The 13952-nt window shown below is 43.1% G+C and overlaps 1 protein-coding gene across 1 annotated transcript in view; it reads left to right on the top strand.

The window, feature by feature from the left end:
• Positions 1 to 13952, top strand: part of VAV3 (vav guanine nucleotide exchange factor 3) — a 631071-nt gene that overhangs the window by 190857 nt on the left and 426262 nt on the right. Inside the window, exons 8-10 of the mRNA XM_029618254.1 lie at positions 5370 to 5473; positions 7928 to 8027; positions 8375 to 8470. Of these exons, the coding sequence (XP_029474114.1) occupies positions 5370 to 5473; positions 7928 to 8027; positions 8375 to 8470 (300 nt within the window). The remainder of the gene's footprint in view (positions 1 to 5369; positions 5474 to 7927; positions 8028 to 8374; positions 8471 to 13952) is intronic.

Below are 13952 nucleotides of genomic sequence, written 5' to 3'. Positions count from 1 at the left end.
TAATTAAATTACTTTGTGTGTACAAATAATGTAAAAGGATTTAAATTAGGACATTCACAAGTCTGTAGCATTCTGACGCTAGGGTTTCACTCTTCTCCCAGCCTATAGCAGACCGCTTTGTCCAGCTTCTGGGCCAAAATGGGGATAGTTCAGATCCGAAATACTGAAGATTTTTCCCACAGACATAAATGGACAGAACCAGTTCCTAATCTTATACATCTTAATATTCACGAGCTTCCAGTATAATGGGGCACACCACTTAAATTCAGCCTAGGAAAGAAGGTGGTGCAGACCACTTTCCTGCAAAATGCCAAGCAGATTGTACAGTTCTAAATGAGCATAAGCTTTTGTAAAGCAGATGTTTGTATTACCTGGCAGTATGCTGTAGCCTTTTGAGGGCTTCCATGACACGCAAGCTGCTTCATCATCAATAAAGTCACACGATTAAACCCCAAATTCAGGTGAAAACATATAGAGATCAACAGGGTCTCTCACAATACTTGTAGATTTGTTCCTCGGTCGAATTTCCCCCACAGTTTAAGAAACGCTTAGCAATTTGGCTGTTTGCGAGGTTCATTCTAATCTGCAGAAATCAGATATAAATACTTTTATATTATTCTACATCTGTATACCACTAGAGGTAACCAGAAGCTTCCTTTTTCTTTGACTGAAGTGCATTTTTATGAATGCGGAAAAGTGGCAGTCAGATTTGTGTTCAGATTTTTAGATTTCACAGAATTCAGCAACCACGTACTCTTTTCCAGTAGCCACATCTAGCTCAACAGTGCACCAAGTCCCCACAAGGGCTCGTACCTCATCTGTGTGGGTGCACCTTTCCTGCTGCTGGTTGTCAGCACACATACGACACAGTGGAAATATGAGCTTGCCACCCAGGCAAGACGTGGAACACCGGAAAAAGAGCTTTCACGGGGGATATACTTTGGCTTTAACAAATCCAAAATAGTTTGAGAGGGGGCAAATCTGTCTTAAATGATTTGCAGATGGCCAGTTGGATATCCATAGTTTTATTGACAAAATCATAGCAATGCATTTACTCCTCCAGGTTTGGCTTTGTAGTACAAAGAAACTGCATTTGTTCTGCCAGCAAAAATGGCATCTGGGGGTACCAGAGGCTATGGTAGTGCAGATTCAGCCAGGAAGTCTGCACAACCCCTGACATTTTCTTTCACCATCCACTTCCATTTGTGTTCCCACAAGCTTATGACTTTAAACCCCAGCCTTTTCAGAAAATCTGCTTTGATTTTTGTTTTGTATTTGAGAAAACCAAATGTAAATGTTATGGGGTTCAGCTCTTCATCATTATAACAGCTTGGACAACAATGACAAGAACAACCATTAAACTCAAAAGTGCACAACCATCAAGAAAACAGAGACCCATCTGTTTTACACCTCCTTTTAAAGCATGTGTGATCTGTATGCATTCTGTGGCCTCTGTGTGTGTGTGTGTATATATATCAGTCACTGGCTAGAGGGGGACGAATATCTCTTTGACTTTCTGTGATAGCTGTCTGGAGAGATGCCAAGGTCTTGGGTTCTAAAAACATAGGGGCAGATTTACGCACGTAGGGGGTTACGCGCACCGGGCCTATTTTCAAAAGGCCCGGCGGCGCATGTTAAGCCCTGGAACGCATGTATGTCCCGGGGCTTTTCTGAATGGGCGGGACGGAGGTGGGGCAGATGGTCCGGGGCCATGGCGTGGTGGTCCGGGAGACGTGGCCGAGGACTCCGGCACAGGGGGACCACGCGCCAGCAGTTGGCGGCCACGCGCAAGTTACACCTGCTACTGGCAGGCGTAACTTGTGAGATAAATGTACGGGTTTTTTTTTTTCGGGCTGGGGGGTGGGATAGGTAGGGGAAGAGAGGGGAAGGTGTGTGTGTGTGTGTGTGTGTGTGTGGGGGGGGGAACGGGGAAAGCCAGCTGGTCTCCCTGAGGGCTCGGCGTGCGTATGTTATACAATTGGGCGAACATTTGTCTGCGCCGGGTAGTGCACATAAATGTATGCCGTGCGCATACCTTTTCAAATCTGCCCCATAATCTCGTACGTAGCCATACACACGGATGCAAGTGTTTTATACTGGAAATGGTCTATACATCTTTTACGGATTCAGATTCACCACCCTGCTCTCTCTGTCATTTTCATAAGTTCAGATCTGTACAGGATACAGGCCTGCCTCAAAATGTCCACATCCTGTTGGCAATATAAGCAAAGGTGTTATATTGATTGTCCCTGTACCATGGTAAAAATTACTCTTTTTCTCCAGGCTTCATGTTTCCAACTCTATAGTGCTCAGCACAAAGCAAAGGACCCGTATAATTTTGATTATCCTAAGTACTGAAAAATGGGGGGAAATAGCCCTAATAGCCTTGAAACCCCATGGCTTGTGGAGCTTGCTAATCTTCATGGGCAGGAAATTTAAAGAGTTTATAAACCGTATACCCAGGACTGATTGTGATTTGCAAAGGTATACTGCCCTGAGCTAGCAAGCCTGTATCCATCTTTACCTTTAACAGTTCACTAACTACAGCATAATCATCATAGCTTTTAGACTTATGTGCTATAAATGATTATTCTTTGAATTTTTTGCCACAAAAAAATCATATCAACCCCAGAAAGAGTTTTGAGACCTTAGAATTCCCATTTTCTTTTGTTAAATCTGCCAAATTTATATGTAATTGGAACATGCCAGCCTGTTTCCTGCATACATTTGTAATCATAAAATATATATTTTGCAGGTATTTGGATTTGATCGATAGAATGTCCTTACTTATAGCATTTGATAACCATATTTCTTCCTTATGGTATACGTATATTTACCCAGTAGCATTAATAAAGAGAAGTGTGGAATGGGGTCATCATACCACCAAAATGATAAAGGGGATGGAACAGCTCCCCTATGAGGAAAGGCTGAAGAGGTTAGGGCTGTTCAGCTTGGAGAAGAGACGGCTAAGGGGGGATATGATAGAGGTGTTTAAAATCATGAGAAGTCTAGATTGGGTAAATGTGAATTGGTTATTTACTCTTTCAGGTAATAGAAAGACTAGAGGGCACTCCATGAAGTTAGGAAGTAGCACATTTAAAACTAATCGGAAAAAATACTTTTTCACTCAACGCAAAATGAAATTTGCTGCCAAAGGATGTGGTTAGAGAAGTTAGTATAGCTGGGTTTAAAAAAGGTTTGGAGGAGAAGTCCATTAGCTGCTGTTAATCAAGTTGACGTAGGGGTCGATTTTAAAACATGTGCGTGTCGCCGCGCACATGTTTTAAAATACAATTCCTGCGCGTACGTATGCAGCCAATTTTAGTATTGGCGCGCACATGTGTGGGCGGGTGGCATCACATGCACGCAACGGGGTGGGGGTGGGGGGATTTTACAAAAATACGCTTGGCGACGCAAGTAGGGTTTTCCCAGTTCCCTCCCAGTCCTCTCCAATTAAGGAGCAGACTGGGAGGGAACGTCCCTATACCCCTTCCTACTCTGCCTCCCTTTTCCCCTTTCCTCCCCGACCCCTAACCCCTACCTAGCTAGCGTAAATTTGTTTTTTCTTACTTACTGGTTGCCCCCCCCCCCCCGGCCCTTTTTGATGGCCGGGCATTTCTGCGCGTACTGGGAGATACGTGTGTGGCCGGGCCATTTCTAAAATGAGCTCGGTGTGCGCACGGCCTGGCCACACGCGTATCTCCCAGATTTTACATGTGCCAGGGAATAGCCACTGCAATTACTGGCATCAGTAGCATGGGATCTACTTAGTGTTTGGGGTACTTCCCAGGTACTTGTAGCCTGGATTGGCCTCTGTTGGAAACAGGATGCTGGGCTTGATGGACCCTTGGTCTGACCCAGTATGGCAATTTCTTATGTTCAGATAAGTCACATCTGACTAAGTTACATATCCAGGCAAATTTGAATATCGGGCCCTATAAGGTCAATATTAAAAAAAAAAAAAAAGTAGAGCACCAAAATGTAGGTACCTCACAGGCCATTGCAGAAAGCTGTGCTTCCAAACAGCGCTGCATTTCAGCACACAGTTTTCTAATGGACAAGCTTCTTTATTTTTTTAATTCCCAGTGCAGTAAGCTAATGTCATACTAATGCATCGGCAGTTACAAAGTGCATATAATAAGTTAAAATGTGCGTTCAGCACAGGCTCAGTGCACATTTTAACTCGGTGTGGGGGAGGGGGGTGTGTGAGGTGAGGGTGCATACCTGGGGGAGTTGCATTGTTAGTGTTAAAATACCTCTGCTGAGCTGCAGAAACGAGAGTAAGTGGAGCTGCAGGAGAGCAGAGAAAAAGCTGCCTCCTTGAAAAGCCCAAGTATAATGACCCCATAGTGAGAGAGAAAATCTTCCGGAAGGTTTCAAGCAATTCCGAGGCAGCATCCTGCTTGCTCTCTCTCCTTGCCTCTGCCCGCTGTGGAGAAAAAAAAAATCTCCAGGCACTTTTTTTTTTTTTAAATTTTTAATTTAAAGGAGCATTCTTCTTTTCCCAAGCCTGCACTGCTTCCTGCCTTCACTGTCTGCCCCTTGCCTCTCAGCATTTCTTTCCTCTCAGCACTGGACACGTTACTCCATCGCTGACCAGGAGTCAGATTTCCAGCGTTAGCAAAACCTGCGTTAGGCCAGTGTACCTCCCGGCATCGGGAGTGCTGCTTCATGCCCTCCTTTGTACGGGATTTTCATGCGAGGGCGCTAAGCAGGACACAACATTGCAAAGGCACATTTTGTGCACGAAAAACTCCTTCCTGCATCGCTGATAACATTTATGTGCGATACTTTAGAAAATGAAGCCCTAAATTAGGCACCAGTTTCAGTTGAACTTGTGCTTAAATGTTTAGCTGAAAATTCACCTAAATTTAGTAAATGACTCCCTAAGTTTGATGCCCAGTGCTGAAAATCAGCGCCAAGCTCCTGAGCCCCCCATCCTAGCTCCACCCCTGTAGCCACCCACGTTTTAGGATCCTAAATGTAGAAGTTCAGGTCTAGTATATTTTCAAAAGGGCCATTTTAGGAGCCTAGCTCCCAAAATTAGACACCTAACCCCTTTGGCAATTGAGCTCAGATGGAATAAATTAATCAACAGTCGCTGGCGTTCTTTGTGTTGATTTCTTTTGTCAGATAGAGGCTCTGACATTTCGGAGGAATCCCTGACATTTTCCTCGGCAGATGAAGTTTGTCTTTCCCAGCTTAATGAAATGAACCTGTGAAGGCTCCAGTGACTGGAGGCAGGTTGATCTGTTCTCGCAAATCTGGGTTCCAGAAATGCCTGAGATTCTGGCTGGGGGCAGGAGGGGGACCTCTTCTCCCTTAAATTAAAATGAGTTCTTTTCTTTTCATTGTGATTTGTTTTCAAGGATTTGGTGAAAGTGCACAAAAGTCTAATGCAGGAAATTCAAGACTCGATCGCAAACAGAAATGATCGGAACCTCTATCAAGTGTTTATCATCTACAAGGAAAGGTAAGGTTTTCGCCTTTACGTGTGCAACTGGGCAGTGAGCAGTCACCCTCTCAAGTGCCGTGTGGTAGTCCATACTCTGCTCTGTGAGAAAAGTTGCAGGCATTCGAGAATCGTATAGCACTGCTGCAGAAAATGAATTATCTGTTTTTTATTGAGGTATGATTTTTTTTTTATCCCATGTTTATTGCTTTATTCAATTTATATCTGTACTTAGGGAATAGCCGCGGCTTATTACCGGCATCAGTGTCATGGGATCTACTTGGTGTTTGGGTACTTTCCAGGTTCTTATGGCCTGGATTGGCCTCTGTTGGAAACAGGATGCTGGGCTTGATGGGCCATTGGTCTGACCCAGCATGGCAATTTCTTATGGTCTTACAACGCTTTGTATGTTTATCTTCACTTTAGAACCGATTAATGAGAAATAGTATATAATTTCATGGCTATATTATCTAGAAGTTTTAGCAGCACCTGGTACAGACCAGAGTTTGGAATGGGAGGCAGCAAAGGGCAGCGCAGCGCAAAGACGTCCTGACAGCCCCGCACACTCCAGGAACCGTTAGCCCTTTTAATCACTTTCTCCTCACATCTATCGCGAGCACAAATCACCCCACCAAATATGGCTCGCAAGCATGGATTTGTGTGCTAAGCTTCATGATTTGAACTGATTTACAAATCTGTTGGCTGTCGTGGTTAACCCTTTGGGATTAAGGAGGTGGGGTACATTTATGAATGAATAAATAGAAAAAGAATGAGATTTTTAAAGTCATTTGACTTACTTTGTGTCTATGCCCCCTGCCAGGTCCCTAAATTAGTAGCTTTCAGCCCTGTCCTGTCCCAGAGATTTAGGGTCTGAGGTTAAATTCCCCCTAGATGGAGAGTGTAGAAAGGTATTAGCTGCTAAATCATATTCTCTTCTTCTCTTGCCTCTGCCAGCTGCAGTCGTTGGAGAAGGAAGGGTTTAACAAACTCTGATGCTTCTCCTGTTAAGTCTCTTTTCTCTACCTTAAAACCTCCCAAGACTGTTTATTAATTTTTTTGCTTGATTGTCCCTAATTGCAGCAATGTTAGAAGCTTTCCGGGAGAATGGTGCATTTAAAAGAGCATCCTTTAATGGTTCCTGTTACAGTAGCCTTGTACAACACCTACATCGCTTGGTTTCAGAACCTGGTACCATGGAGAGAGACTAGGGAGAGTGCAGGGAGGAGCTGTGTTGGAGAGTGGGGAGAGAGGTATAAGGGACCCCTGAGGGAGTGAGGGGGAAGGACAGAGGAGGCATGAGAGGGAGGGGAGAGGCAGAGACAAGGGATTGAGAGAGCAGAAGGGCACGAGGAGGGAATGAGGGGGAGAGAATGATTTAAGTAGCATGAGTGGGGGGGAGGGGAGGCCAAATGGTGCACACAGGGAGAGTGACAGAGGGGGTCCCAAGGAGGGAGGGGAGAGAACCAGAGGGTATACAAAGAAACATGGAAGGCAGGGGGGCCAGTTTTAAGGGGAAGGAAGAGAAAGCTGGTTGTAGAGGTAAGAGAGAAAGATGACTGGGTGGTGTGAGAGACTGAAAAGGGATGGCTGGGATGGCTCTAGGTCAGTTTTGCCTTGGGAATATTCTAAGTGCAACTTTTGCGTCTCTCCCCTCCAACCCACTTTCTCTGTAATGCATAATCCAAACATAGGGGTTTATTTCCTAAGCTGCACATAAACGCCTTGCAACACGATAATGCATGGTATTTGCAATACTTGATTTTTTTTGCCCCAATAATGCAGGTATGATAATGAGCCAAAGGCAGGAGTTAATTTCAGATGGCACCGGGCACGTGTACAGAAAAGCAGAAAGAAACTGCTTTTCTGTACACCCTCCGACTTAATATCATAGCGATATTAAGTCGGAGGCACCAAAAATAAAAAAAATCAAAATCTTTAAAAAAAAAAAAAAAATCTGCCCATAGCCTGCAGGTTGGAAAATGGACGCTCAATTTTGCCGGCATCCGTTTTCCGAACCCGTGGCTGTCAGCGGGTTCGACAACCGATGCCGGTAAAATTAGGCGTCGGCTGTCAGACCCACTGACAGTTGCCGCTTCCGCCAATAAGGAGGCGCTAGGGACACGCTAGTGTCCCTAGCGCTTCCCTATTAGCGCAGGCCCTAATTTAAATAGTGAATTGCGCGCCCAGGAGAGGTGCCTGGGCGTGTGTTGGGAGAGCGGGTGCTCGCCTTGGAGCGCCGGCTCTCCCGCACACTTTACTGATTGGGCCTGTTTGTTGTTTCAGGGGCATCTTCAGATTTTGCTAATTGGGAGAGCAAGTTGACTGGTAATTCTCAGGTTTACAGGGGAAAGAAGGGGTATTCAAGGTGGTCCTCCTTTTAGGAATTAGAAACCACTTCTCTGCCTCCTTCTCCCTTTTAGATTCCTCTTGTTTGTTGCTGTTTTATTATTGTGGTATTCTTCTTATTTTTTTTAGATTGGTGATTTATGGGCAGTACTGCAGTCAAGTGGAGACAGCAATTTCATGTTTAGACACTATCTCAAAGACAAAAGAAGATGTTAAATTACGATTGGAGGTGAACTTTAAATATTAATTAATGTCCTTTTTTCATTGATTATGCATACACCTAAGATACAAGTTAAAGGGTTACTCAGAATAAGTACGCATATCTTTCTCTCTCCAGGAATTTGGAGCTAAAGCTTGCAGGATCATTTGCCCCTGTCATCTGCATCCTTTGTTTGTTAATGCCAGATTAATTCTATGATGTTAGTATTTAAAAGATTTCCAGAGTCTTAACCTCAAGCCATAGATACCAAAGTCGATTCTAGTTTCTTCATTGATGGTGTTCAAGTCAATGTGTCTGGACTGATTTCTAGTATGCTAGTTTTAGTTTCCAAAATCATGTTCATATTTTACTTGCAGGAATGTTCTAAGAGAGCTAACAATGGAAAGTTTACATTGCGGGATCTTCTTGTTGTCCCTATGCAAAGGGTTTTAAAGTATCATCTTCTGCTCCAGGTAAGTGCTTACTTTTTATGCGTTTAGAGGGGCTAGTGCCAGAAGCTACAGGCAGTTGTGGATAAAAGGATGGTAAGGAAGCTTACCATGGGAGCTTGGGCCCTATTTCTTTCCTACTGACTCCAAGGGGCAGGATCCCAAGATCAAAATGTCTCTTCCCCCTTCTTTTCACTAGAAAGAAGCTCTTCCACAAAATGTCTGCACAGTGCTGCAGGGCTCGTTCTCAACAGCAAGGTGTATGCTGATGGTGTCAGTAAGAGGCGTGCAGAGTATGGAAGAGAGTAAAAGAGTGAATGTTTATTGAATTTGGTTTATGTCAAGGCAAATCTGTGCCCTCTTTCCTTTTAGGGGAAAACGGGATCTAACGAGGCGGGAGAGAGATGAGGTCATAATTCACTGAATGGCATCCTTGTTTGTGGTCTGGCTGTATCGCAGTTAAGACACTGCAGCTTATAAGATATACGCCACACTCCAAGATTACATCATGAACCTATTTTAGTTTGGTGTGGGAGTATTTAGCTAATCAACAGCAAACTGTAACTCAGAAGAAGCAATGCACAGAGCTGACTTGTAGCAAGAGTTTGCACTGACACAACGAGCTGCTCCATAGACTTAGCCAGACTGTCAGTCAGCCTCAATCTGTCAAAGCAGAGAAGTTCCAGAGAGAGAGAGAGAAAGGGAGCAGAAGCAGATAGCAACAGCTGCTGTTCCTGTTTTACGCCAGCTCCTGATGCTGCTCCGTGAGCCCTGCTTTAGTCTGGGCTCGTGTTGACGAGTGTGAATCACTGGGTCCTTGCTCATCCTCTGCACCACATCACACACTCCAGCTGAAGCTGTCGGGCAATTTCATTCTGCATGTCGGATGGCCCGAAGGATCACTGTGGTGAGGAGCAAGCCTAAAACAATGGGAAAGGGAAAGGGGCAAGAAGGACAAGCGAGGGGTAAGAAATAGGAACTGATTAAAAGAAACCACAACTGAGGGGTTGAAAACCAAAATAAGGCTGAAGGCATGTAGCATCATACCGTAGTACAGTAGACTTTTTTTTTAAAAATAGCATAATATTTTCTTTTATTTTGAGATAGGCTAATCGAAGGTTGCAATATAGCATCATTCTGCTTCATTTGCATAAGAAGTACGCACAGAGTCTAAGAATGTGATAGTCAGTGGAGGAGAGAGATTTTTAATTAACAAGACCAGCTGCTCTAGGACTTACTGAATAAGATCCTGACTCTACTGGAGGAGGATATGTACAATCTATGGGTAAAGATGTTCAAATGAATTTGCATAAAAGCTGCAAAGACCAGACTTGTTGCCTTTCCTGGACAATTCACAAAATATTTGTATATAGTTTTCCACCATAGAATTTAATGGAACAAGTTTTGACAAGTTAGGCAAAGTATGGTCAGAATTTGTCCATTATACCATGCTAGCAAACTTGTCATCTTTATTCTTCTTAAAAAAATAAATAAATAAATAAATGCAACACCACTGGGGAATTTTTGACTTTTCTGCCTCTTGCTCATATATTCACCTACTGAAACCTGTGGCAAATAGTTTTTCAAGTATGCAAATTTTGCAAAATATTTATGAAACTATTGTTTTGAAGAACACTTTTCCTGTTTGCTCATTCTTAGTCAAGGCCAATGGAAAGTGGATGACTGCTGCATGGAGCCGAGCCTTTTTTTTTTTTCCAGTCAAATTCAGTTTGTCAGAATCATTTTTGTGCTGAGCTTTCATACTAAACTAGTTTGAGAATAAGCAAAGGGAGTCTGTGCATACTGATTTTACTCTTTAGTTTCTATATGTTGGCGGTAGTCTATGGTTATAGGAAAAAAAGAGGGTCTCAGTGCTTAAATTAAGAACTTTTGCAACACAACCAAATACTTCTAGCATGAGGGCCATCTATGTGAATGTATTTTAAATGAAAAAAAAAAAGCCAGCTCATACCCCCAATTCTGCCATTTACTAGTGCAGTTGGCTCCAGTGTTCTCAACAGACCTGGTAGGCCATTAGTATAAGGTCAGTGGTCTCAACAGACCCTGCCTTTTTGAAGAGGTGTGACATTCCCCAGTGGGAGGTGTCTTAGTTTTCATAAAGCTCCTGCACCCCCTGTGATCCAGGAGGAGTGTGCAGCAGGATTCCTGAGAGACTGGAAGCTGCCCACTGCAGTCTGAGGGAGACACCTCCCCTCGGCGTGGTGCTAGAGGGGGTCTTTCCTGGCAGGGAAAGTATCAGGATTAGGACTGTCGCACTGCTGAAGTGTCTGGAAAATAAGAATTCCTGTCCATTGAAGGGAACTGGGGCCCCAGGCTGGGGTTACCAGTGCTTGCCGGAAGGTGCGAAGTCCTGGGGGTTCAGCAGGAGGAAACCTAAAGGCTCTGAAGAATAGAAGTTTACCAGAAAGCTGTCTTGGGAGAAGTTTAGGTGGAATGCTCACTGAGAGAGGATTTTTGTCCTTGGTGGGAGTTTTGAGACGGGGAGCTGCTTCTTATCTGAGAAAGGAGTTCCTGGTTGAAGAGGAGTCAGCCAGAAGCTCCCAGGAGTTTGAGGATCTGCTGAACGGTAAAAAGTAGATATCTGGGAGGTCATAAAGAGAGAGGGTTCCTGCCCCAAGAGTTGCCCAGTTGTTATTCCTGCTGAAAGTGACTGAGGAATATTTTTTGTGACTTTTGGATTTTGTGTTGCTGTTTGGAGCACTAGCCATTGCTGTACCATTTTTTTTGACTCCATTTTACCTGCAATCAGTGCCAGTAAAGAACTTTAATTTTGAATATCAGCTGTGGTGTCCATGTGGAACTTTTTGGGATTTTGATTGGACTGAGGAGCAGATGAGCTCCAGCGAGGAAAAAGCTTAAGGGCCTTCAGGAGTTCAATTGTTCCGCCTTTGCGTGAACCCCAGGAGGTTCATGGGGCCTGCTCTAGGCCATGAGCCTCCCCATGAACCTGTATACCCAGAACTGGATTGGGATAGGGGGTGCACATAGAAAAACCCAACTTTATTAATAACATAATCATTGCTAAGCCAAAAAATGCACTCTCACTGCTTGTGATCTGCAAAACTTTCTGGGGTAGATATTCAAACTTATCCAGAGAAGTAAGTTAGCTGGATAAGGGCAACAAAGTGGATTAGAAGCCAAGAATGTCCAATCAGGAATCTTTATTAAATGGAGACATATATCTTTGAACAAGCCCGACTCTGGCCGAGTTTCGTCCTCTTATATTGAGGCTGTGTCAGGGGCTAAAATATACACACAACATGTATAACGCAACAATAATAGACAGAAATAATCAAAATGTAACATTACAAATAAACAAGACATATATAATGGTAACATTTAAAATTATGGTGTGAATTATATTATTATTATTAAACAGTGTTGAAAATCTGTGTGTCATCATTATTAAAGGAAGACTGGGATCATGTACTTGGTTTTTACATTTTTTTTTAAAAAACTGTGTGACAGCATAATTAAGGGAAAAGTGGAATCATGTACTTGTTTTTACCTGTGTACAGTCATGCGTTGGTTTCTAAGAATTCAATGGTATGCAAACAAATTATATCAGATGGTCTGAAAAAAGGTATGTATTAAAAATCATATATAAAAGACAATGCTGCGCCCGATTTTATAACATGCGCGTGCTGCCGTGCGCATGTTATAAAATCCGGGCTCGGCACGCACAAGGGGGTGCACACATGTTCACCTTGCACATGCTGAGCCCGAGGGGAGCCCCGATGGCTTTCCCCATTCCCTCCAAGGCCGCTCTGAAATCGGAGCGGCCTTGGAGGGAACCTTTTTTCCGGCCCCCCCCCACCTTCCCCTCCCTTCCCCTATCTAACCCACCCCCCAGCCCTAACTAAATCCCCCCTACCTAAATCCCCCCTTACCTTTACTCCCCGGACCGCCCCTTTTTGCAAGCCCCAGGACATACGTGCGTCCTGGGGCTTGCTTGGCGCGCGCAGGGGCAGATTTTCTTGGGTTATGCGCGTATGTTATGCGCGTAGCCTTTGAAAATCTGCCCTATACTCTTTCACTGTCGGGCACATTTTAGCAAATACATACTGACTACCACAATTTTGAGGGGGAAGCTTAAATAAAACTGCATGACTTACATTTGCCCGATACTGCTGCGGCACAGATAGGTCCCAGCTCCGATCGCAAAAATGAGAGGGAGGTTAGAGCAAGCTTTTAAAAAAGCTGAAAACCACGCCAAAACAAGTGTCAATCAAGCCTCGGAGGTGTGTTTGAAAAAAACCGCGTATGTGACAGCGCCTCGGTGATTTTAATACAGTTTTTGGTTTTTTCTATTTTTTAGTATTAGACTGGCTTTTTAATTGTTCATTTTTATTTCTTTTATTTCATTTGTTTTTAAATCACACCTTTTGTATAACACCATTTTTATTTTTTATTTTTAATTGTTTTTAGTTTATGGTTACATATTTTAGATTGCTATATATATAGTAAGTGTTTTGTTTTTATATACATTTTAATCTTTTAGCATTGTCTTTTATATATGATTTTTAATACATACCTTTTTTCAGACCATCTGATATAATTTGTTTGCATACCATTGAATTTTTAGAAACCAATGCATGACTGTACTTGTAGGATCATGTACTTGTGGGATCATGTACTTGTAAAAACAAGTACATGATCCCACTCTTCCCTTAATAATGATGACACACATTATATATGTCTTGTTTATTTGTAATGTTACATTTTGATTATTTCTATTATTGTTGCGTTATACATGTTGTTTGTATATTTTAGCCCCTGACGCAGCCCCAATATAAGAGGGCGAAACTCAACCAGATTCGGGCTTGTTCAAAGATATATGTCTCCATATAATAAAGATTCCTGATCGGACATTCTTGGCTTCTAATCCACTTTGCTGCCCTCACGGCTTTGTTAGACAGCCTTCCTTGCAGCTTTTTTGGTCCATTACAAGTTAGCTGGATAAGACCTGTTTGCTAACTTACAAGGGATATTCAACAGCACAGTAATGCTGCTTAATATCCCCGTAAAAGTTGCTAGATATCTGGGTAATTCTTATCCGGCTAACTTTAGACCTGTTATTGAGCGGGTCTAACTTATCTGGTTAACTTTGACAGATAAGTCCGAATATTGGCACTTATCCAGCTAAATTAACCAGATGAGTAGCTCCTCCCTTATCCGCCCACCATTTATCCGGCTAACTACTTAGTGGCAACCACTGATCACAGCCGGATATTCAGTTGCCGCCACTTAGCTGACAAGTTGCTACTTCTCCAACTAAACAGGCCTCCCATTGTTTAAAATAATTTTAATTCCCCTTCACCATGATAAATATTGTAGCTAAGTGTCTGTGGCTACAATTTCACAAAGGAAAACTGGCAGTCCTTTTGTTATCGGGGAAAAAAAAATCTCTTCTGAAGATATTGCTCAAAAAAACACCACTGGAAAAATAAAGGTGTTCCTTCTTGGCTATGTTCTTATACCCTTC

This window comes from Rhinatrema bivittatum, chromosome 10 (assembly GCF_901001135.1).
Source record: "Rhinatrema bivittatum chromosome 10, aRhiBiv1.1, whole genome shotgun sequence".
NCBI classification, from domain to species: domain Eukaryota; kingdom Metazoa; phylum Chordata; class Amphibia; order Gymnophiona; family Rhinatrematidae; genus Rhinatrema; species Rhinatrema bivittatum.
The sequence above is the reverse complement of the archived record's forward strand: the minus strand, read 5'-3'. Positions and strand labels throughout refer to the sequence as shown.